The sequence below is a fragment of the Glycine soja genome, chromosome 15 (genome assembly GCF_004193775.1).
Source record: "Glycine soja cultivar W05 chromosome 15, ASM419377v2, whole genome shotgun sequence".
Lineage (NCBI taxonomy): Eukaryota > Viridiplantae > Streptophyta > Magnoliopsida > Fabales > Fabaceae > Glycine > Glycine soja.
This window is the reverse complement of record NC_041016.1, coordinates 26,160,497-26,185,507: the sequence shown is the minus strand read 5'-3', so window position 1 is coordinate 26,185,507 and position 25,011 is coordinate 26,160,497. Positions and strand designations below refer to the sequence as shown.

General features: G+C 39.4%; 1 protein-coding gene and 1 non-coding gene across 2 annotated transcripts; both read right to left on the bottom strand.

Moving 5' to 3' along the window:
• Positions 1 to 6,442: 6,442 nt before the first annotated feature.
• Positions 6,443 to 8,622, bottom strand: LOC114386019. Its single transcript, XM_028346032.1, has 2 exons — positions 7,978 to 8,622; positions 6,443 to 6,541 (listed from the first exon to the last, which is right to left on the bottom strand). The coding sequence occupies exons 1-2, from the start codon at positions 8,620 to 8,622 to the stop codon at positions 6,443 to 6,445; spliced, it is 744 nt and encodes a 247-aa protein (XP_028201833.1).
• A 5,804-nt stretch (positions 8,623 to 14,426) lies between these two features.
• LOC114388848 lies at positions 14,427 to 14,533 on the bottom strand. The gene has a single exon (XR_003661637.1). It is a non-coding gene; the product is annotated as a small nucleolar RNA R71 (small nucleolar RNA).
• Positions 14,534 to 25,011: the final 10,478 nt, after the last annotated feature.

Below are 25,011 nucleotides of genomic sequence, written 5' to 3'. Positions count from 1 at the left end.
GTTCTCAGTATTACAACCCAAGTAGATGTACGCTCTACTTGTACCACAAAGGATGTACCCTCCAATGTGTTAAGACAAAGAATTCTTAGGCGGTTAGTCCCTTGAATCTTTGTAAGGGGAAATAAAAGATATCTCAGGCGGTTAGTCCTTTGAAATCTTTTTTTTAAAGGGAAGAGGAAGAATCAAAAGAATTCTCAGGCAGTTAGTCCTTTGAATCTTTTGACAAGAGGGAGAAGGAAGAATCAAAAGAATTCTCAGGCGGTTAGTCCTTTGAATTATTCTGGCAAGAGGAAGAGGCAATGAAGAAAAAGAATAGCGGCCAATGAACTTTTCTTGAATAAAGAAAATATTGAACAAAAAAATCTTAGAAGAATGCTTTGAATGAATGAAAGAAATCTGAAAGTTCTCTCTTTTTGAATGAAAGGAATTTGTCTTTTAAATTCGTGTCATGGTCACATATTTATAATCATTTGATGACTCAAGTTAAAGTTTGTGACTCTTGGCAATTTCTTTAAAACTAGTCACTTTAAAAGTTGTGACTCTTTTGAAAAACTAATCACTTTAAAAGTTGTGACTCTTTTTGAAAACTAGTCACTTAAAGGTTGTGACTTTTGAAAAATCTTCAGAAACAAGTCACTTTAAGAATTGTGACTTTTGGTAATTTTTTTTTCAAAATAAGTCACTGATAATCGATTACCATTATAGTGTAATCGATTACACATCAACAGATGTGACTCTTCATGTTTAAATTTAAAAATCAAAACGTTTACAAACACTGGTAATCAATTACACAAGTTTGAAATGATTTGAAAATGTTTTATCACAAGTTGTGACTCTTGAAATTTGAAATCTAACATTTTAAAACATTGGTAATCGATTACATGCTTATGGTAATCGATTACAGCTTTGTAAATCAGTTTGAAAAGAATGTTGGCTACTGGTAATCGATTACTGCCTTATGGTAATCAACTACCAGAGAGTAAAACTCTTGGTAAAATATTTTTCTTTGAAAAATTCTCTTGAACAAAATTGTGATATTCAATATTTTGAAAAACTCTTTTAATACTTATCTTAATTGAGTCTTCTCTTGAATCTTCACTTTCATCTTGATTCTTGAAACTTTCTTTGATTGAACGACTCTTTGATTCTTGAAACTTACTTTGATTGAACGACTCTTTGATTCTTGAAACTTGCTTGACTCTTGATTCTTGACTTGAGTCTTTGGCATCATCAAAATAAACTTGGAAAACATTGCTTCCACAATCGCATCCATAGGGACTTGAGTTACTTAATTCATTCGGATAAAGGTTATATGTTCAATAGTTATGTACAAGTTTAGTCAAAATATCATGGGTTTGTTTAACTAACGGAAGATAACTTAAAGTAACGGAATAACAAAAATAACGAAATTTAGTGCATCACAAATATGTAAAATTATCGAAACAATAAAAATGAATTTGATTAATTCAAGAAAATGTAGGATTGGATTTCATTGTTCATACCCTTAGTATCCTAACAAGATTAACATATATGAATCATTTTCTAACATTACTTATGCACACATTAAGTTACCCTGAGTCCATCCCTCCCATATGAAGTAAATACCCAAGCATTACAATCATAATCTCGTGCTTTTGCAATCAAAATGTTATGCTCTATTCCTAGCAACATAATGCAAAGAGTAACTTCATTTAGTTCAAGTTCTAAGAGTACTTCCCAGTCAAACATAAAATCCAATTTCATGAAACTAGTGATTAAATAGAATCAAGCATTATGAATAGAATGAAATCACCAATAATGAGTAGAAAATATTCATACATATATAATATCAAAAGGGATACATAAGGGTACAAAGATTACATCCAATCCTTAGAAAAATCTAACCGATCATTATGTAGAGCACAAGACTAACAAGAGAAATGATGAAGGACGTAATCCACGGTCACAACTCTGCAGCGCCCGGGCTCCACTTTCCACTTTCTTCTTCACTTCCTCAGTTTCTCAAGTTTTCTCTCTACTACTAGATGTCCTTTTAGCTTGAAATACATGGCTATTTCTAGAAAAGAGCCAAGAGGTGCAGGTCAATTCGCCCAGGTGAGCTGTAGCTCGCCCAGGCGAATTGTTACTTAGTGCTGAAGGCATAGATTCACCCATGCGAGTTGTAGCTTACCCAAGCAAGTGTGTTGCTTATGGCTGAAGGAATCTGCTTAGCCTAGGCGAGCTGGATGCTAGCCTGGGCGAATGGATGCCTAAAATCTTTGGGAAAATGACCATTTTGTCTTTCTTTTTGACTTGGTTTCTGAATCCAACAAACAACCATAAAAACCTATAAAATCATGGATGAATATTTCATATTTAAGCAAAAACTTTAGTAAATGTACAAAATATATCAAACAACTAGATTTAAGGGAAGTTTATAAGAAAACTATTACAAAAGAAAGATAAGTACTAACATTTTAATCCAAAAAATAACTGAAATATGGCACTTATCAGTGACATGCCCCCAAGTACAAGTATTTCCCCTCATGAGAAACTAGAAGTACTTACTAACAAAGTTTATACTATTTCCATGCAATGTGAAGTATGAAATATGGGCAACATTGATGTAATCCTACCCCCAAGGGTGTAGATGCAATTGCCTTTGGTGTTTTGATGATGATCATGATGATATGATGCAATTGATGCAAATGGGCTTTTCAAGATTAGATTCAAGACAATACTTCAAGATTACAAGTCACAACATCAAGATGATCACTAGTATATTAGGAAGGGAATTCCTAATTGAATTAGCAAAAGGTTTGGCCAAGTAATTTAATTAAACAGTGTTTTTCAAAGGATTTACTCTCTGGTAATCGATTACCAGAGGATGTAATCGATTACCAGTGGCCAAATACGTTTTACAACAGCTACTAAAATTTGAATTTAAATTTTAGACTGTGTAATCGATTACACAATTTTGGTAATCGATTACCAGCAGTTAATAAACATTTTAAATCAAATTTTAAAAGCTGTAATCGATTACACAATTCCTGTAATCGATTACCAGACAAGATTTTCAGAAAAATCTTTCTAAGAGTCACAACTTCTCAAAGGGCTTTTTCATGACCACCAATGGTCTATATATATGTGACTTATAACACGAATTTGCTCAGAGTTTTTCAGAACAAAAGTGTTTATCCTCTCAAAGAGCAAAATCATTTTTATCCTCTTAAGAATTCCTTGGCCAATTCAATTGCAATTCATTAAGGAATTATTTGAGTGCTCAATCTGTAAAATCTATCTCTTTCTAGAGAGATTCATTCTTCTTCTTCTTCTCATTCTCTAAGGGATTAAGAGACCGTGGGTCTCTTGTTGTAAAGGAATTCTAAACACAAAGGAAGGATGGTCCTTGTATGTTTAGAACTTGTAAAAGGAATTTACAAGATAGTGGAACTCTCAAGCGAGTTGCTTGGGGACTGGACGTAGGCACAAGGGTGTGGCCGAACCAGTATAAATCTGAGTTTGCACTTTCTCTTCCCTTAATCTCCTTTGTTTATTATTGCTTTATATTCATATTCAAATTGTTTTATTTGAATCAATATTTAAGAAGTTCATTATTAAGGGAATTTATAACTTGAATAAAAAGTGAAATAGATTTCTAATTGGGGAAGTAGTTTGGAATATCTTAATTCAACCCCCCCCCCCTTCTTAAGATATCTGAGGCCACTTGTCTAACAAAGGGTATTGGATAGAAGACTCCAAGAAGATTGGGCCAGAGATGTGGGAGAAGGCCCTAGGATTCTCATGAGTCTTAGGGTAGATTTTGGGCCCATGGGTTAAGTATGAGCCCACTTATCTTTGTACATATTTGATTAAGGTTTCATTATTTTTATGCCTTGTATTTAGGGCTCCATAGTGTAGGGAGGGTATTCTAGTGTCGCATCCTACCCTTCGACAGGAGGGCGACGCGAGAATCATGGGTGTGTCTTCCAAGGGAGGAAAACGCACGGAGTCACCATCAATGTTTATTTGAGGAAAACGTTAGAAAAAACCAAAAGTGGGTCTACGACCTTTAAGTATGAAAGGTTCGGGAGTTGTTTTTATGCATGATGAAGGTATTAGCACCCACACGTCCGTCACAAGGGATGACAACTTTTAATTAAATGTGCAATACCATGACTTCAAATTGTTTTATTTTTCCCTTTTTTATGTTTTTTATCTTTTGCGGTCGACAAAAGCGGGGCTTTTGCTCCTACGTATCCTCGATTTGTGATGAGGAACTCAGCCCTACATAGTTCTTTGAAAAGTGGTAAAGTTACACGGTGTGTTGATTTTATACTTTTGAGGGGTCCATTTTAACCGATAAAAGCAAAGAGGACTGTTTAAGGCGTTGGACCTTAAAACGGTTTCAAGTGACCTTTTTGCGGACAAAGCTTGATTTGTGAGATGATTTTAGCCTTAGTTTCACTTGATTATTATCAACTCATTTAAAGGAACTTTCAAAGTAAAATGTCCGATTGGGGTTTTTTTATTATTTTATTATTATTTTCAAATATTTTGATTATTTTATTATTGTTTTTGCTTTTTTTATTTAACCGAGGTTACGACATGAACGATCGATTGAATTTTGTTTTAATAGAGATTAAACGAGATTACAACACAAATGATCGGCTGAAATTCATTTTATCAATTATTAAACGAGATAACGACTTAAATGATCGGTCGAAACTCGTTTAAAATGGAAGAAAAGAATACCGAAAGTCAACGAAGTAAGAATGAAAGCATACAAAACAAGAATGGACCACTGAGGGTGTATAGAATGAATTGAAAGCTTTGAATTCGAGAACTTACCGGTTGAAGATCGAAGAATGGCGAAGAACTTCCATGGAATCGCTTACGGAAATGTCTCAGAAGCATTACGGAAGCACCCTGTGCATTTGTTTTTGCAAGAATTCTTTGCAAAATTGTGTTTAACCTCTGGGTTGGCGCTTGTTTTTATTCTAATTCTATGAGTAAGAATAAACTAGGCATATTCAACTATGACTTTAGAAAAATAGATGAATAAACAACAAGCAGAAACTTAAAAGGATACTAGGCTGCCTCCCAGTGGCGCTTCTTTAACGTCTTGAGCCGGACGTGGGATAATGATCTACTGACCATGGGCCTAGCATCTACTCGTACCCGTCCTTAAGTCTCTGAAAGCAAGAAATGGCACCACGTAGTAAAACATGACTACGCTACCACTTACCTTGGTTTCTCTTTGTCTTACATTCGGCACGGTATTGACCATCGCTCGAAACAAATTCTTTCCTGTCTTTCAATTCACAGGATAAAAATATGCATGCGCATGCATATGCATGAGTAGTTCAATCGCAATAACTTTAAACAAAAGTCTATCATGTTCAATTTTACTTAAGCACTTGCGGCACCCCTATGGGTCGAGCGAAAATGATGGAAGCTTGCTTGTGGGGCTTCTATGGAGGCTGGATCTTTGAGCTTCAATGAGGTCCTTTAATGATGATTTTCCACCATGGAGATGCAGCGGAAGACAAAGGAGAAGAGGTGAGAGGAGGCGCCATCCACTAGGGAATAAGCCACGGAAGAAGGAGCTTCACCACCAAGATGAGCCTTGGATAAGAAGCTTGGAGAGGATGCTTCAATGGAGGAAAAGAAAGAGGGAGAGAAAGAGAGAGGGGGGAGCACGAAATTGAAGGAAGAAAAAGGGAGAGAAGTTGAACTTTGAGTTGTGTCTCACAGGACTCTCATTCATCAAAGTTACAACAAGTGTTACACATGCTTCTATTTATAGAGTAGGTAGCTTCCTTGAGAAACTTTCTTGAGAAAACTTCCTTGAGAAGCTTCTTTGAGAAAACTTCCTTGAGAAGCTACAGCTTAGCTACACACACCCATCTAAAAACTAAGCTCACCTCCTTGAGAAGCTTCTTTGAGAAGCTAGAGCTTAGCTACACACACCCATCTAAAAACTAAGCTCACCATCCTTGACAAAATACATGAAAATACAAAAAAAAGTCCCTGCTACAAAGACTACTCAAAATGCCCTGAAATACAAGGCTAAAACCCTATACTACTAGAATGGCCAAAATACAAAGCCCAAAAGAAGAAAAAACCTATTCTAATATTTACAAAGAAGAGTGGATCCAACCTTGACCCATGGGCTCAAAAATCTACCCTAAGGTTCATGAGAACCCTAGGGCCTTCTTTAGTAGCTCTAGCCCAAGCCTCTTGGAGTCTTCAATCCAATACCCTTGGGGGGTAGGATTGCATCAGAAAAGGCTCGGACCATCAAAAGAATACGCATCTTAAAGCAATAATAGACACAACGTGAGGGTTGAAAAATGAATTATCAATCCGACATTCATTAGATGCTGCGACCAAAATTTACAAAGGACAGGAAACTCTAGGGGGAACCACAAAATACAAACATGTAGTGACTCCCCAAGTGTTAAGCGTAGTATCGCTTGACGACATCGGCGTTCACAGGTGAAGGCAACTCCTTGTCATCCATGTTGGCGAGCACCGGGGCTCCTCCGGAGAAGGCCTTCTTTACGATGAATGGCCCTTCATAGTTAGGAGCTCACTTTCTCCTATGGTTCTTTAGGGCTTGGGATGCTTTCTTCAGCACCAGGTCTCCCTCGTTGAATTTGTGCGGGCATACCTTCTTGTCGAAAGCGTTCTTTACCCGTCTCTAGTACAGACGCCCGTGGCTCATAGCTGCCAATCACTTGCCTTCTATAAGATTGAGTTAATCAAAGCGTGCTTGGTCCCACTCCAATTCTTTCAACCCAGACTCCGCCAGGATCCTCAAAGAAGGGACTTCCACCTCAAATGGTAGCACAACTTCCATTCCATACACCAATGAAAACGGTGTTGCCCCGGTTGACGTGCATACCGAGGTTCGATAACCATGCAGCATGAAAGGGAGCATTTCGTGTCAATCCTTATATGACATGATCATCTTCTGAATAATCTTCTTGATATTCTTGTTGGCTACCTCTACTGCCCCATTCATCTTAGGCCTGTAAGGCATGAAATTGTGGTGTTGGATCTTGAAGTCCTCGCACATTTCCATCATCATTTTGTTATTCAGATTGGTGGCATTGTTTGTGATAATCTTCCTTGGCAACCCATACCGGTAGATTATCTCCCTTTTGATGAACCTGACTACCACGCTCCTCGTGACGCTAGAGTATGAGGCGGCTTTGACCCACTTGGTAAAGTAGTTGATCGCAACCAAGATGAAGCGATGTCCGTTTGAAGCCTTGGGCTCAATGGCCCCGATCACATCTATTCCCCACATGGAGAAGGGCATGGCGCTGCCAAAACGTTCAAAGGCATGGGCGGAGCATTGACATTGTCCGCAAACGTTTGACACTTATGATACTTTCTCACGTGGAGGCAACAGTCGCTCTCCATGGTGAGCCAATAATAGCCCGCCCTCAGAATCTTTCTAGCTATGGCGTGCCCGTTAGCGTGTATTCCAAAGGAACCCTTGTGTACTTCCACTAGCATTCGCTCAGCCTCCTTAGCCCCCACACATCGGAGTAAAACCATGTCATGGTTTCTTTTGTACAGTATGTTTCCACTCAAGAAGAAACTGGCTACCAATCTCCTTAACGTTCTCTTGTCATTATCGAAAGCCTCTGGTGGCTATTCCTTGCTTTCAACGTATTGCTTGATGTCGAAATACCAAGGTTTACCATCATGTTCTTCTTCTATCATACAACAATGTGCGGGCTTGCCATGACATCTGAACTCAATGTACGGCAAGTCTCCGTGTGGAGTCAGCTGGAACATGGACGCTAAAGTGGCAAGCACATCGGCCATTTGATTTTCCTTTTGGGGAACATGGTGGAAAGAGACCTCATCGAAGAACTCAACCAACTTCTTGATGTAATTCTGGTTGGGTATCAACTTATGATCCCTAGTTTCCCATTCTCCTCTCAGCTGGTGAATCACCAAGGCTGAGTCCCCGTACACCTTGAGCAGCTTGACATTGAAGTCAATTGCTGCTTGGATCCCGAGGGTGCATGCCTCATACTCGGCCATGTTGTTGGTGCAGCCGAAACCCAGTCTGGCTGTGAAGGGTATGCATTGATTGTCAGGAGAGACCAAGGCTACCCCAACCCCACGGCCTAGGGCGTTAGACGCTCCGTCAAACCACACGACCCATTTGTCCTTGTCCTTATCTTCTAACCTCTCTTCGAATAAGGCCATAATGTCCTCATCTGGGAACTCAGGATGCATGGGCTGGTAATCATTGAGAGGTTGTTGAGCCAAATAGTCTGCCAAGGCACTTCCCTTTATCGCCTTTTGGGTGACATAGACTATGTCGAACTTGGATAGCAAAACCTGCCACCGAGCAATCCGCCTTGTGAGAGCGGGCTTCTTGAAGATGTACTTGATCGGGTCCATCTTGAATACCAACCAGGTGGTATGGCTCAACATGTACTGTCTTAGACGATGGGACGCCCATACCAAGGCGCAACATGTTCTTTCCAGTAGAGAGTAGTTCATCTCACATGTCGTGAACTTTTTACTTAAGTAGTAGACAGCCCGTTCTCTTTTTCCAGAGTCGTCGTGCTTCCCCAGCATGCACCCCATCGACTCATTCAACACCGTCATGTACAAGATGAGAGGTCTCCCAGGTACCAGTGGCATAAGTACCGGAGGGTTCATAAGACATTGTTTGATCCTTCCAAATGCCTCTTGACAGTCATCATTCCAGCGAATGGACTAGTTCTTGCGCAAGAGCTTGAAGAGCAGCTTGTAGGTAGTCGTGAGCTGCGATATGAACCTTGCAATGTAGTTCAAACACCCTAATAAACCTCAGACTTGCTTCTCGATGCACGGCTCTGACATTTCAAGGATGGCTTTTACCTTTTCGGGGTCCACCTTTATCCCCTTTTGACTTACGACGAAGCCCTGCAATTTTCCATATTTAACCCCGAAGGTGCACTTTGCGGGTGTTAGTCGGTCAATACGACTAACTTTTGTGTAAAATTTTTTTTGTAAATTGTATATGACACCTCCCATTTATGGTTCTTTTTGTAATATTGTAATTAGTTTTTGATAATTTAGGTAATAGGTACCTTGTATCCCAGTTCTGTGTATTTAATGATCATTCCACTTCAATTTCAGGTAAAACAAGCAAGATTGGTGAAGTGCATATTTCATGAACTCGCTAAGCCACTTATCTTCTGGCTAAGCGCATCATTCGCTAAGTGTCCAATCTGATTGCTAAGCGCATGGACAATTCTGGAAGGAGGTTGAGTTGTATAGAAGCGCTGAGCGAAGGCCAACTCGCTAAGCGCACCGTCTTCACTTTTAGGTTGAGCGAGTGTGACTGGCGCTAAGCCAGAAGTCACTTACGTGCGCTAAGCGAGCTCATCTTCCGCTAAGTGCATGTCTACCGATAGGAGTGCCTATTTAAGCTAAAATCATGATTTCTAAGGAGTTGAGTTTTTTTTGGGAGTTTTTGGCTATGGAGCAACTGAGAGAGAACTGAGCTTGAAGAGGAAGCCGTCTTGCGGAACTTTGGATGAGATTTTGAGAGATTGTGAGGTTTCTAGAGGTGGAGGAGACATCCCCGCTACTTGTATTTCTTCTATCTTTCATCTTCTCTTCTCATTGTTGTAAAGGAAGCTTCCCTGTTATGGAGAGTTAACTCCTCAGTTGGTTCTTCCTATGGGGTACTTGATGTAAATACTTTCATATTTATCTAATGATGTTTTATGTGTTCACTGTGCTATCAGTACTTAATTCTAGCGTGCCTTTGCCTTGATCACGCACTTGCATGCTTAATTAGGGTCACTCAACCTTGGGAAATGGTTTGATCCTTAGAACTTGATAGGACGGGGCTAGCTTATCGTATTTTCACGAGACATCGGGGTACGATAGCTTAGTTTTTGTTATGTTATGTCTTAATGTGGTTCTGGTTAAAATAGTCCAACAAGAGGGATCTGAGGAAGACGCTTGATTGGGATTAGGCTAAACATGCATGAGACATCGGGGTTTAGTAGTCTAGGAGACAACATAGAACACATGAACATTGTTAGATAGAGAACATCCTTAATAGCATCAGTCATCTAGTAGAAAGACCAACACGTTCTTTATCTGTCTTCACACATCACTACTCATGTGATTTACTTTTGAATAGTTAGTTGCATACTTGTCCATACCACACACCAAACTTTCATCCAAAGGCACTTATTTACTGAACCACAGCTTTACCAAGTAAAACAAGTTCCCCGAGAGTTCGATACTCGGTATTCACTTACCGTTTTATACTACTTGCACGATCCAGTGCACTTGTTGGCTGTTGAATAGCGGGGTTCAACCTTAACTGGTACTTCCGTAGTCTCTTGAACAACTTCCGCAAGTTGACGAGATGTTCTTCTTCGGTTTTGGACTTGGTGATCATGTCATCCACGTAGACTTCAATCTCTCTATGCATCATGTCGTGGAACAAAGATACCATAGCCCGTTGATAGGTTTCCCCGACATTTTTGAGTCCAAAGTACATTACCTTATAACAGAATGTTCCCCACAAGGTGACGAACATAGTCTTCTCCGTGTCCTCTGGTGCCATCTTTATTTGATTGTAGCCCGAGAAACCGTCCATGAAGGAAAACAAAGCGAAACTAGTTGTGTTGTCCACAAGGACGTCGATGTGCGGCAAAGGAAATTTATCCTTGGGATTGGCTCGGTTTAGGTCCTGATAGTCCATACACATTCATACCTTCCCGTCTTTCTTAGGGACTGGCACAATGTTGGCCACCCACTCAGGGTATCGAGCCACTGCCAAGAAGCCAACATCAAACTGCTTTTTCACTTCCTTTTTGTTTTTCAAAGACATCTCGGGCTTCATCCTTCTTAGCTTTTGTTTCACCGGGGAACAACCGGGGTTCAAAGGCAACCTATGCTGCACAATATCGCGGCTCAAACCAAGCATGTCTTGGTATGACCAAGCAAAGACATCTTGGTAGTCCGTAGTAGAGCCACTAATTCCTCACGGATAGGTGTGGTCATACCCATACCCATCTTTACTTCTTTCTTTCCATCGCCAACACCTAGGTTTACGATCTCTGTTTCTTCTGAGTGCAGCTTCTTCTCTCGGTCTTCCTGAGTGACTATCCTTTCTAGCTCCAGGAAAAACCCTATATCTTCGTCTTCCTCATCCTCCGCTCGACTTGCTTCTCGCTCAAAATCGACGGCTGGGTCCTTGGTATTAGTACCTTCACAGGACTCGTCGTCGGATCTATATCATTTAAATGCAATAGAAACAAACATGCCAATGAATGAGAATGGGTGAAGGCGCAAGAACAGATGAAGAAAGATCTTTATATTATAATCTTTGAGATCAAAAGACATAACGCCTTAACAAGGAGAGAAAAAACCCTAGAGCCTAGGTCCAACCGTAGGGTTAAAACTAAAAAGTTACATTATGTCTGTCATGTAAACTTTAGGTCGTTCCACCACTTGCCAGTTCCCTAGCTAGAAATCGGGAAGGCATGGCTGCACCAAGTCCGACCACCTTTGAGGGGCTTCATCGCATATCGCGGTGACTTGCTCTTCGTGTCTTAAGCTCGCGCTCATGAAGCTTCTACTGATGTGGCAAGGTGGAACCTCCCTTGCTTGTGGTCTTGGATGCGAGCACTGGCCCTTGTTCCTCCTTTCCAAGATGTTTTTCCTTACATCAGTCTGCGTGGGTTTATAGCCTAACCTGAATCTCCCGCGGTTTCCCTTGATGTCTACTAGGTCGGCCATGCCATCATTATTCTTGCCCAAACTCATTCCGGGCTCATAGTCGTGCCGTAACATTACCTGGGTGATGTGCCATCATTTTCTTCTATTTCCTAAACCCTTTTTGCACCATTTTAATTATTGATTGGTCTTAATTGTCAATTAATTAGGCAGTTTTATTATTTGGGCTCATTTAGCTAATTTGATGTTTTTAATCTAATTTCAGGAATTAATGAAACATTGGGCTTAATCCGGATTTTGGTTGTGGACTTGAAGAGGGCAAATAAAGAAGCGCTTACCTTAGTTAATTTCTAATTAGGAAATTTCGCAATTTTATTTTATGTTGTTCAGTGTTTATTTCGTTTTGGGCCAGAGTATTGTAATAGGGCCCAGTGACTTTGAGTGACTCTTTTTAAATAGCTGCCTTGGGATTCGTGCAGGGCATTCTATTCTGTTATGCTATTCATTATTCAGAGCTTGGTTTTAGGGTTTTCGTTTTTCTGTTTTGACGTTTCTGAGTTCGTAATGCAATTTTACGTTTTCTGCTTCTAATTACAATTTCGTTCTTGTTTCTTCTTCTACTCTCATTTACGTTTCTGTTCCATTTTACATTTCTGTTTGTTTACGTTTCTGTTCATTTACGTTTCCGTTCATTTACGTTTCTGCTTCATGTTTCAATTGCGTTCTCTGTTTGAATCCATGGAAGGCTAGATTTTCTGGTGTTGTTTCCTTTTGAGGACGAAGCCCAACTCTCTTTGAGGTTTCGTTTGTAATGTGGTTTCCTGCCAGTTTTCCCTTCACCAGTTATCCCAATTTCGTGAATATTAATCAGTGCACGCTTCGTGTTCGATTAATTGCCTCTGAGCCTAACTTGCGTTCATGCTTAATGGACAAAGGGCTAACTGGTGTATGTGGTGCCTAATCACGTATTGAAAACCCTAAGTTGATTTTCGCTTAGTAAATTGAAATAGGGTTGGATTAAGTGGTTGACTGTTAGGGACGAATTCTCCATAACCCAGGATAAGAGAGTGGCTTCTGAATCAGAGGAAACAACCCATTCTTAATATTAGTAGTTTCGTATTCCATTTTATTTGTCTGCTCTTTAATTACCAAACAACCAAACCCCCCCCCCCCCCATCGTTACTGTTACTGCAAGTATATTATGAACATTTGGCTTGTCACTGCTCGTTGGGAAACGACCTAGGATCACTTCCTAGTTACTGCATTTTCATGTTTATTTGATTCGGGTACGGCCTCGATCAAATTTGGCGCCGTTGCCGGGGAGCAGTGTCCAAAGGTTCATAATAGCTAGCTAGTGCTGTGCGTTTAATCCTTTCGTGTTTTATGTTTAATTGTTAGTATTGTGTTAGTATGTGTGTTAGTGTTGTTTAGTGTCCTGGTATTTTGTTTAATGTGTGTTCTGTTTCAGTTTTCCCATTAAGTGTTTCCCCTGTTTCAGTCTTGTGTGTTTTGCTGTGAAGATTGTGCTTGAAAACAGAGTAGTAGTAGAAATCAGCTTGCGGCAAAAACAGAGTAGTAGTAGAAATCAGCTAGAGACGGATTTTAGCGACCACCCATGCTGAATTATTTGAGATTTTTTTTGTTTTAGTAGCTAGGGTTGTTATTTTTGGCTGAATTTTTTTTTGTGGTAACTTCTTTTAATCCATATTTTGTGGGAAAAATAGCTAGAGCCTTTAGTTTGGTCAGATTTGAAAGTTCCAAAAAACTAGCAAATTTTGTGTTTGTCAAAACTTCAAACGGCCATAACTTTTGCTCCGGTTATCAGAATCGCAATTATTATATATGCATTTGGGGTAGAAAAAAATTTCCTACGCCGTGGCAAAAAAGCGATTCTGTCAAAAGTTTTTTATTTTTCAAGTTTTATTCACTTATTTTTCTTAACCTACCATTTTTAGCTTTCATAGTTAGACTTTGAATTTTTGTCTGAAATTTTTTGTGCTATCTTCTCATCATTTTATAGGGTTGCTCACAAAATTTCAAGTCATTTGGATATCATTTGAGGGTAGCTGTAGTTCAAACCTACACCTTTATTTACATGACAAGGCAACTAGTTGTGTGCATGCTGAATGTAGTGTATGACTAGAGGCAATCCATCTGACTTACAACCCTTTGATCCTGAGATAGATAGGACATTTCATAGATCAGTTAGGCATCATTTTATACCTTTTGATCATTCTGAGCATTCCATAACTGGTGAATCTGTGCATTCTGTTATTGGTGATTTTGAACATCCTGATCTTGAGCAATATAATTTTGAGCATTCTGATTTTGCACATTCTGAGAACATGGCACAACCTCCACCTCGTGAGAGGACTCTAAGGGAAATGGCTGCACCTGATTTCACCTATGAAAGCTTGTGCATCCAATACCCTGATGAGGATGTCCCATATGTTCTTAAAACTGGACTAATTCATTTGCTTCCAAAGTTTCATGGCCTTGCAGGTGAAGACCCGCACAAACATTTGAAGGAATTTCATATTGTCTGCTCCACCATGAAACCCCCAGATGTCCAAGAGGATCACATATTTCTGAAGGCTTTTCCTCATTCATTAGAGGGAGTGGCAAAGGACTGGCTGTATTACCTTGCTCCAAGGTCCATCACGAGCTGGGATGACCTTAAGAGAGTATTCTTAGAAAAACTTTTCCCTGCTTCCAGGACCACAGCCATCAGGAAGGATATCTCAGGTATTAGACAACTCAGTGGAGAGAGCCTGTATGAGTACTGGGAGAGATTTAAGAAACTATGTGCCAGTTGCCCCCACCATCAGATTTCAGAACAGCTTCTTCTCCAATACTTTTATGAAGGACTCAGTAATATGGAGAGAAGTATGATAGATGCTGCCAGTGGTGGAGCCCTTGGAGACATGACTCCTGCTGAAGCCAGAAATTTAATTGAGAAGATGGCCTCCAACTCCCAGCAGTTTAGTGCCAGAAATGATGCCATAGTCATTAGAGGAGTGCATGAGGTAGCTACAAACCCATCTGCATCATCTGAAACTAAGAAGCTTGAAGGCAAACTGGATGCATTGGTCAACTTGGTAACCCAGCTGGCCTTGAATCAGAAATCTGTACCTGTCGCAAGGGTTTGTGGTTTGTGCTCCTCTGCTGACCATCATACAGACCTTTGCCCTTCCATGCAGCAACCTGGAGCAATTGAGCAGCCTGAAGCTTATGCAGCAAATATATACAATAGACCTCCTCAACCTCAGCAGCAAAATCAACCACAGCAGAGCAATTATGACCTTTCCAGCAACAGATACAACCCTGGATGGAGGAATCACCCTAACCTCAGATGGTCCAACCCTCAGCAACAACAACAACAGCCTGCTCCTTCCTTCCAAAATGCTGTTGGCCCAAGCAGACCATACATTCCTCCACCAATCCAACAACAGCAACAACCCCAGAAACAGCCAACAGTTGAGGCCCCTCCACAACCTTCCCTCGAAGAACTTGTGAGGCAAATGACTATGCAGAACATGCAGTTTCAGCAAGAGACCAGAGCCTCCATTCAGAGCTTAACCAATTAGATGGGACAATTGGCTACCCAATTGAATCAACAACAGTCCCAGAATTCTGACAAGCTGCCTTCTCAAGCTGTCCAAAATCCCAAAAATGTCAGTGCCATTTCATTGAGGTCGGGAAAGCAATGTCAAGGACCTCAACCCGTAGCACCTTCCTCATCTGCAAATGAACCTGCCAAACTTCACTCTATTCCAGAAAAAGGTGATGACAAAAATTTACCTAACAATTTCTGTGCAGGTGAATCTTCTTCCACAGGTAATTCGGATTTGCAGAAGCAGCACATTCCCCCTCTTCCATTCCCTCCAAGAGCAGTTTCCAACAAAAAAATGGAAGAGGCAGAGAAAGAGATCTTGGAAACGTTTAGAAAGGTAGAGGTAAACATACCTCTATTGGATGCAATAAAGCAAATTCCAAGATATGCCAAATTCTTGAAGGAGCTGTGCACTAATAAGTGGAAGCTTAAAGGAAGTGAACAGATTAGCATGGGCAGAAATGTCTCCGCATTGATTGGTAAATCTGTTCCTCAAATTCCTGAAAAATGCAAAGATCCAGGTACATTCAGCATACCTTGTATCATAGGGAATAGTAAGTTTGACAATGCCATGCTAGATTTAGGAGCTTCTGTTAGTGTTATGCCTTTGTCTATTTTTAATTCTCTATCTCTAGGTCCCTTGCAGTCAACTGATGTGGTAATTCATTTAGCTAACAGAAGTGTTGCCTATCCTGTTGGTTTCATAGAAGATGTCTTAGTTAGAGTTGGTGAACTGATTTTCCCTGTTGATTTTTATATCTTGAATATGGAAGATGGATTTTCTCAAGGATCAGTTCTCATCATTCTAGGCAGACCCTTTATGAAAACTGCTAGAACTAAGATAGATGTTTATGCAGGCACACTGTCCATGGAGTTTGGTGATATAACTGTTCATTTTAATATTTTGGATGCTATGAAATACCCATCTGAAGATCTTTCTGTATTTCGTGCAGAAATAATTGACCATGTTGTTGATGAATACATGACTGATCTTTATTCTAATCTGCATGCCTCTCACTCTTCATGCATTGAGTCTGAAATTGTACTTGATCATATGTCTGAATTTGATACTGAGAGTGAATCTGAGAGTGATATTGATTGCATGCCTGGTGGTGGTGTTTTACCTCTTGAGATTGATTTTATAGAGTCAGATAGGACTAACCATGTTTCAGGAAGTACACATACCTCTGACTTTCTTTATGAGGTCAAGGCTGAGAAACCATCTCCTTCTACCACTGTCTAGCCGACCACACCAGAATTGAAGCCTCTGCCATCAAATTTAAAATACGCTTACTTGGATGATAGCAAGAGTTTTCCAGTGATTATATCTGCCTCCCTTGCTGATGAGCAAGAGGAGAAGTTGTTGTCAGTTCTCAAGAAGCATAAGAAGGCTATAGGCTGGACCCTGGCGGACATTCCTGGTATTAGCCCATCCACATGTATGCATCGAATAAATTTAGAGGATGGAGCTAAACCAGTAAGACAGCCACAGAGAAGACTCAACCCGGTGATTCTTGATGTAGTGAAGAAGGAGATAACCAAGCTTTTGCAAGCTGGAATCATTTATCCTATCTCCGACAGCCAATGGGTGAGTCCCGTCCAGGTAGTCCCGAAAAAGACTGGCCTCACAGTGATCAGAAATGAGAAGGGGGAGCTGATTCCTACTCGGGTGCAGAACAGTTGGAGAGTCTGCATTGACTATAGGAGGCTGAACCAGGTTACCAAAAAGGACCATTTTCCCCTGCCATTCATTGACCAGATGCTTGAACGCCTGGCAGGTAAATCCCACTACTGTTTCCTTGATGGTTTTTCTGGTTATATGCAAATTACTATTGCTCCTGAGGATCAGGAAAAGACCACATTCACCTGCCCCTTCGGCACTTTTGCTTATAGGAGGATGCCTTTCGGCCTGTGCAATGCCCCTGGTACCTTCCAGCGGTGCATGATTAGTATTTTCAGTGATTTTTTAGAAAATTGCATAGAGGTGTTTATGGATGATTTCACTGTATATGGATCCTCTTTTGATGGTTGTTTGAATAGTTTGGAAAAAGTTTTGAATAGATGCATTGAAACTAACCTTGTTCTAAATTTTGAAAAATGTCATTTTATGGTTGAGCAAGGTATAGTTTTAGGCCACATTATTTCCAATAAGGGCATTGAAGTAGATCCTGCAAAAATTTCTGTTATTTCACAATTGCCTTACCCCTCTTGTGTGCGAGAGGTGCGATCTTTTCTTGGTCATGCAGGATTCTACAGGCGCTTTATAAGGGATTTTAGCAAAGTAGCCCTTCCATTGTCCAACTTGTTGCAAAAGGAGGTGGAGTTTGACTTTAATGACAGATGCAAAGAGGCTTTTGATTGCCTCAAAAGAGCGTTGACTACCACCCCCATCATCCAGGCACCCGATTGGACAGCCCCTTTTGAGCTTATGTGTGATGCATCAAATTATGCATTGGGGGCTGTCCTTGCTCAGAAAATTGATAAATTGCCCAGGGTGATATATTATGCTTCTAGGACTTTAGATGCTGCCCAAGCAAATTATACTACTACTGAGAAAGAGCTTCTAGCCATAGTTTTTGCTCTTGAAAAATTTCGATCTTATTTGCTTGGTACTCGCATTATTGTTTATACTGACCATGCAGCTCTAAAGTACTTGTTGAAGAAGGTTGATTCTAAGCCTAGGTTGATCCGATGGATGCTCTGGCTCCAAGAGTTTGACTTGGAGATCCGTGATAGGAGCGGAGCACAAAATCTAGTTGCTGATCATTTGAGTCGGATCGAACGTGTCTCTGATGCAGATTCACCTATTCGGGATGATTTCCCGGATGATCATTTGTATATATTGTATAGTATTTCTGACTCTCTTTCTACTCCCTGGTTTGCTAACATTGTCAATTATTTAGTTGCCTCTGTTTTCCTCCCTTAGCATCTAAGGCCCAAAAAGATAAGATTAAAAGTGATGCTAAGCATTTTATTTGGGATGACCCCTACTTGTGGAAATTGTGCAGTGATCAGGTCATTAGACGGTGCATTCCAGATCATGAGATTGACTCAGTCCTGCAGTTCTGTCATTCTTCCGCACCGGGAGGTCATCTGGGTGTTCAAAGGACAGCTCGCAAAGTTCTTGATTGTGGTTTTTATTGGCCCACCATCTTTAAAGATGCGTGGAAGATCTGCAGCACTTGTGAGCAGTGTCAGAGAGCAGGAAATACACTTACATGGCGACAACAAATGCCTCAGCAACCTATGCTATTCTGTGAGGTGTTTGATGTCTGGGGTATAGATTTCATGGGTCCTTTTCCTGTCTCTTTTGGTTATGTTTATATTCTCCTTGCAATTGATTATGTTTCAAAATGGGTGGAAGCCAAGCCCACTAGAACTAATGATGCTAAAGTTGTCGCAGACTTTGTCAGGTCTAATCTATTTTGCAGGTTTGGAGTACCTAAAGCAATTGTTAGTGATCAAGGAACCCATTTTTGCAATAGGACAATGCATGCCCTGCTTAAAAAGTACGGGGTGGTACACAGAGTATCCACACCATACCACCCCCAGACTAATGGACAGGCAGAAATTTCTAACAGGGAAATCAAGAGAATTCTAGAGAAGATTGTGCAGCCAAGCAGGAAAGATTGGAGTACCAGGCTTGATGATGCTCTCTGGGCACATCGGACTGCCTACAAAGCACCCATAGGAATGTCTCCTTATCGGGTTGTCTTTGGAAAGGCATGTCATCTTCCAGTGGAAATTGAGCACAAAGCATACTGGGCAGTGAAGACTTGCAACTTCTCTATGGATCAAGCTGGCGAGGAAAGGAAGTTGCAACTGAGTGAGTTAGATGAAATCCGCCTAGAAGCCTACGAGAATGCCAAGTTCTACAAAGAAAAGACCAAGAAGTTCCATGATAGCATGATAGTTAAAAAAGACTTCGTGGTTGGGCAAAAAGTGTTATTGTATAATTCTAGGCTTGGACTCATGAGTGGTAAGTTGAGGTCTAAGTGGATTGGTCCTTTTGTTGTTACTAATGTTTTTCCTTATGGTACAGTTGAGATCAAAAGCGACTCCACAAACAAGAGCTTCAAGGTCAATGGACATCGACTTAAGCCATTCCTCACGAACCCTTCTTTAGTGGACGTAGTGGTGGAAGAGACTTCCTTACTCCACCCTACTCTTCCTCCACCATGACTTAGGGAGTTTTTCTTTTCCTATCTCCTTCTTTGCTTTTATTACACTTGTCCAATTCTCTTTGATGATTTAATTGTTTTTAATCTTTTAATTGTGCTACATTGAGGACAATGTGTTGTTTAAGTATGGGGGGGGAGTGTTCTTTGGTTTTGCTAGTTTTGTTGGTTTTGTTAATTTGTTAGTTGTGTTAATTTGTTAATGTTGTTAGTTTCGTCGGATTTTCAGTTTAATATTTTGGGTCAATTTCATGTGCACGTACGACTTTGCATGTTTTTCTTTGAATTATAGGATATGTTCAAGAAATGGGTAATTGTTTTGAAAATAAAAGTTCTTGACATTTTGTGACTTGAAATCCTTGATTCTTCTCTACATGTCATGATAGTTTTGAAAGCTCAATTTGAAAGTGATGATTTTACCTTTGTGAGAATTTGAGCCATCCATCATTATAATCATTTGGTGTGTTTTGCCCCATTGATTGCTTGCACAATAGCCTTGGCTTCATTCTTGTTGATGCGTCCTAATTCACATGCATATTTGGAAATGATTAAGGCAATTTTGTTCTTATAAGCTTCTAGCCAAATGGACTTACCTTGAATTAATTCCTTTGATAGCCCTTTTGAGCCTTGTTTCCCTTTCCTGTTTTTGAAGCTCACTACAAGCCTTAAGTGAAAAACCATGATATTACCATATCCTTAAGGAATTTTGGAGCTTTGGAATTGTTTTGGGAATAAGTGTGGGGGGTTTTTGTTTCATTGGACAACTTGTTTTGTTGGCTATGCTTCATGATGTATTTTGGGTCATACTTGATGTACATTGTATATTGGTTAAATGTTGGACATGCTGAATGAAATGTTGTTTCTCAAAGGCCAAAGAGTAAAAAAAAAAAAAAAAAAAAAAAAAAAAAAAAAGAAAAGCAATAAAGTTGAGTGAATAAGATCTTAAATGGCACAAGAATGATGAAACTCTTGGTTCTACTCTTCATGTTTAATTTTTATCTATACTTCTTTATATTTTCTTATTTTTTTTAATATGCACTTATTCCCCTTTGCTCCTCTATTCCTTTGGGATTTAGCCACTTATTCCATATTTCTCCATACCTTGTCCTTGGCCCCATTACAACCTTAAAAGACCTTTTGATCCTCATGTGCTTGTGTTTATGGGTTGATTGTCAATTTTAGAATCTTGCCAAGTTTATGTGGTGTTTGCTTTCATGGGTGCTTTGAGGGTAAATAGTAGCCTACACACTTGAGAGATAGAGTGTATATCTTGTGAGGCTTTATCACTTTTCATTCTTGAGCTGATTAACTATTTTGCCATGATTGGGTTGCTTGGATGATTTTCATGAATGTCTTGACTTTTTGGATCTCCTCATGTTAGATGTTACCCATTCCTTTCATTCCTTGATGTTCATTGAGAGCAAATATAGAGAAGTGTACCTTTTGTGTAGATAATATAGTTTTCTTAGGTTTTGTAGTTGGTAGAAATGGGGTCCAAGTGGACCCTGAGAAAATCAAGGCCATCCAAGAATGGCCCACCCAAAAAGTGTGGGAGATATTAGGAGCTTCCATGGGTTAGCAAGCTTCTATAGAAGGTTCGTTCCTAATTTCTCTACAATTGCATCACCTCTCAATGAGCTGGTGAAGAAGAATGTGGCATTTACCTGGGTGAAAAACAAGAGCAAGCCTTTGCTTTGCTCAAGAAAAGGCTTACTAAGGCACCTGTTCTAGCTCTTCCTGACTTGTCTAAAACTTTTGAGCTAGAATGTGATGCCTCTGGAGTGGGAGTTGGAGCTGTATTGTTACAAGGTGGGCACCCTATTGCTTATTTTAGTGAAAAACTTCATAGTGCCACCCTCAACTACCCCACCTATGATAAAGAGCTTTATGCCTTAATAAGAGCCCTCCAAACTTGGGAACATTACCTTGTTTCCAAGGAATTTGTCATTCATAGTGATCATCAATCACTTAAGTACATTAGAGGGCAAAGCAAGTTAAACAAGAGGCATGCAAAATGGGGTAGAGTACCTAGAGCAATTTCCATATGTTATCAAATACAAAAAGGGAAAAACAAATGTGGTAGCTGATGCCCTCTCTAGGAGACACACATTGTTTTGCTCCCTAGGAGCTCAAATTTTAGGATTTGATAATATTAGGGACTTGTATGCTTTAGATGAACATTTCTCTCCCATTTATGAGAGTTGTGGGAAAAAGGCCCAAGATGGATTCTATTTGGCTGAGGGGTATTTGTTCAAAGAGGGAAAGCTTTGCATACCCCAAGGATCCATTAGGAAATTACTTGTGAAAGAGAGCCATGAGGGTGGGCTCATGGGCCACTTTGGGATAGACAAGACCCTTGTCTTACTCAAAGAAAAGTTTTATTGGCCCCATATGAAGAAAGATGTCCATAAGCATTGCACTAGGTGTGTGGCTTGTTTACAAGCCAAGTCTAGGGTGATGCCTCATGGGCTATACACACCCTTACCCATCCCATCTGCACCTTGGGTAGACATTAGTATGGACTTTGTCCTTGGGCTTCCTAGAACCCAAAGAGGTGTAGACTCTATCTTTGTGGTGGTGGATAGGTTTAGCAAGATGGCACACTTTATACCATGCCACAAGGTGGATGATGCTTCCCACATCTCAAAACTCTTTTTCAGGGAAGTTGTGAGACTCCATGGTTTGCCTAGGACCATTGTGTCAGATAGAGATGCTAAGTTCCTTAGCCACTTCTGGAAAACCTTATGGGCTAAGTTAGGAACTAAACTTCTTTTCTCTACCACTTGTCATCCACAAACTGATGGGCAAACAGAGGTAGTGAATAGGTCTTTATCCACCCTTTTAAGGGCTCTTCTGAAAGGCAACCATAAGTCTTGGGATGAGTATCTTCCTCATGTAGAATTTGCCTACAACAGGGGGGTTCATAGAACCACCAAGCAGTCCCCTTTTGAGGTTGTCTATGGGTTCAATCCCCTAACACCGTTAGACCTCATTCCCCTCCCACTGGACACTTCTTTTATACATAAAGAAGGGGAATCTAGGTCAGAATTTGTAAAGAAGATGCATGAGAGGGTTAAGAACCAAATAGAGAACCAAACAAAGGTGTATTCAACTAAAGGCAATAGAGGAAGAAAAGAGCTAGTTCTTAATGAGGGTGACTGAGTTTGGCTCCATCTTAGGAAGGATAGATTCCCTACTAAAAGGAAATCCAAGCTTAGCCCTAGAGGGGATGGACCTTTTCAGGTTTTGGAGAGGATCAATAACAATGCCTATAGGTTGGACCTCCCAGAAGAGTATGGAGTCAGCACCACTTTTAACATTTCTGATTTAACTCCTTTTGCAGGTGGAGCTGATATTGAGGAGGAGGAACTAACAGATTTGAGGTCAAATCCTCTTCAAGGGGAAGGGGATGATGCAATCCTCCCTAGGAAGGGACCAATCACTAGAACCATGAGCAAGAGGCTCCAAGAAGATTGGGCTAGAGCTGCTGAAGAAGGCCCTAGGGTTCTCATGAACCTTAGGGTAGATTTCTGAGCCCATGGACCATGGTTGGGTCCAATTATCTTTGTACATATTAGACTAGGATGTCATTACATTTGGTCCTTGTATATAGGGCTCCATATTGTAGGTAGGGTACCCTAGAAATATAGGATTTTTCAGCCCTCGTATTTTTTGGGCACCTAGACTAGTTTTTGTATTAGGGGTAGTTTTGTAATTTCACATGCACTAAGTGGATATTTGATGTGTGTGGTTGGAAATAAATTTAATTGAATTGGTAGAAGCCCAATCCAATTAAATTTTAGAGGGGGAGGTGAGCATTTGCTTACTACACCCCATTGCCACATCATATAGTCACACTTTGTGCATGTCCTTCATGCTTTTCATGCCTCATGACACCTAAGCACACTTAGTGGAGAATCTTGTAATTGATCTTGGATTAGTGGGCTGAACCATAACTAAAATTCACTAATCATAATTAGTGAAATTTTGGCTCCAAAGTTTGGCTCCACAAATTTAATTTCAAATTCAAGTGAAATTTGAATTTCCCTCCAATTTTGTGTGACACTTAGGCTATAAATAGAGGTCATGTGTGTGTATTTTTTTCAACTTTGATCATTTGAATATTAACTTCAGATTTCAGAGCTCCTTTTGAGCACAAAATTTCGTGCTCTTCTCTCCCTCTCCCTTCATTCATCTCCTTCTTCCTCCAAGCTCTTATCCATGGCCTTCTATGGTGGTGAGCTTCTTCTAGACTCATCTTCTCTTTGAAGTGGCGTCTCCTCTCTCTCTTCCTTCTCCATTCCGCTGCCATTTATCTTCCAAGAAGCAAAGGAATCCATTGATGAAGAAGATCCTAGGCCTACAAGCTCCAATGGAGCTTGCATCAGGAGGAATAGTTTTATCCGTTTAGGTCTTTTTTGAGACGCAAAAAGCAAAATAAGGGATACAAGAAGTAAAAGCATGATATTAATTAGGGGTGTTTAAAATCGAACCAAATCATTAGTCAAATCGATCCAAAAAATTGAAAATTGCTTAAATTGAAAAATCTAAAAAACTACACATTTTTTGTGATTTGGTTTGGTTTTTGGATCTTGTTATAAAAACTGAACCAAACTTAATAAATCACATATTATTATTATATTGATTTTCATTGTGATAATTAATAATAAGTATTACATAATTTATTACTTTTCCTTTGCTTTATATCCAAGATGCATTTTTACTTTCATATGTTAAAAAAAGAATATACTAATATTGTAAAGAATAATATTAAATATCAAGTGAAGTATAAATTACTATTATATTACAAAAAAGTGTTGGTAATATCATTAAGTGAAAATAATAATTTTTAACTGAAATATGTTAAACAAAATTTAATAAAAAAATAAAAATCATTTTTAAAATAATATAACATAATAGCTATATAGGTTTAGTTAATAGATTTTAAATTATGGTTATAAAATAAAAAATAAAAAATCATCAAACCGAATCGAATCAAATCACAAAAGTTTTATTTGATTTGATTCAAATTTAATATTATATTTAAACCGATCTAAAGCACATCTTTATTTTATGTTCGATTTAGATGGTTTTTTATATCTAGAAACGAACAACGGTACACTCCAAACACTCCTACTATTAATTGTAAAGAGATTTTCCAATTTTGAAAAGAAAGTTCATGACACAATTTATCATGTGATAACACCTATAAAACATGTAAAACTTCTCCTAAAATAAAGCTTCATTTTTATTAACTATGAAGTTAAATACATGATCTTCCAAATAAAACTTATCTTATTTTATTTTTATCTCTAAATTGTCAATACATACATTAAAATAACATTATATCATTGATTATTTTTTTACTTCATGTATTTATTCTATACATTGTATAAACTCTAATATTAATTTTTATTTCAATTTTTATAAACTAAAATATTAGTCACATCACCAAATTATCAAATGAAACTATTATTAAAAATTAACTAAAATATATTTTATTTTTAAGAATATTAA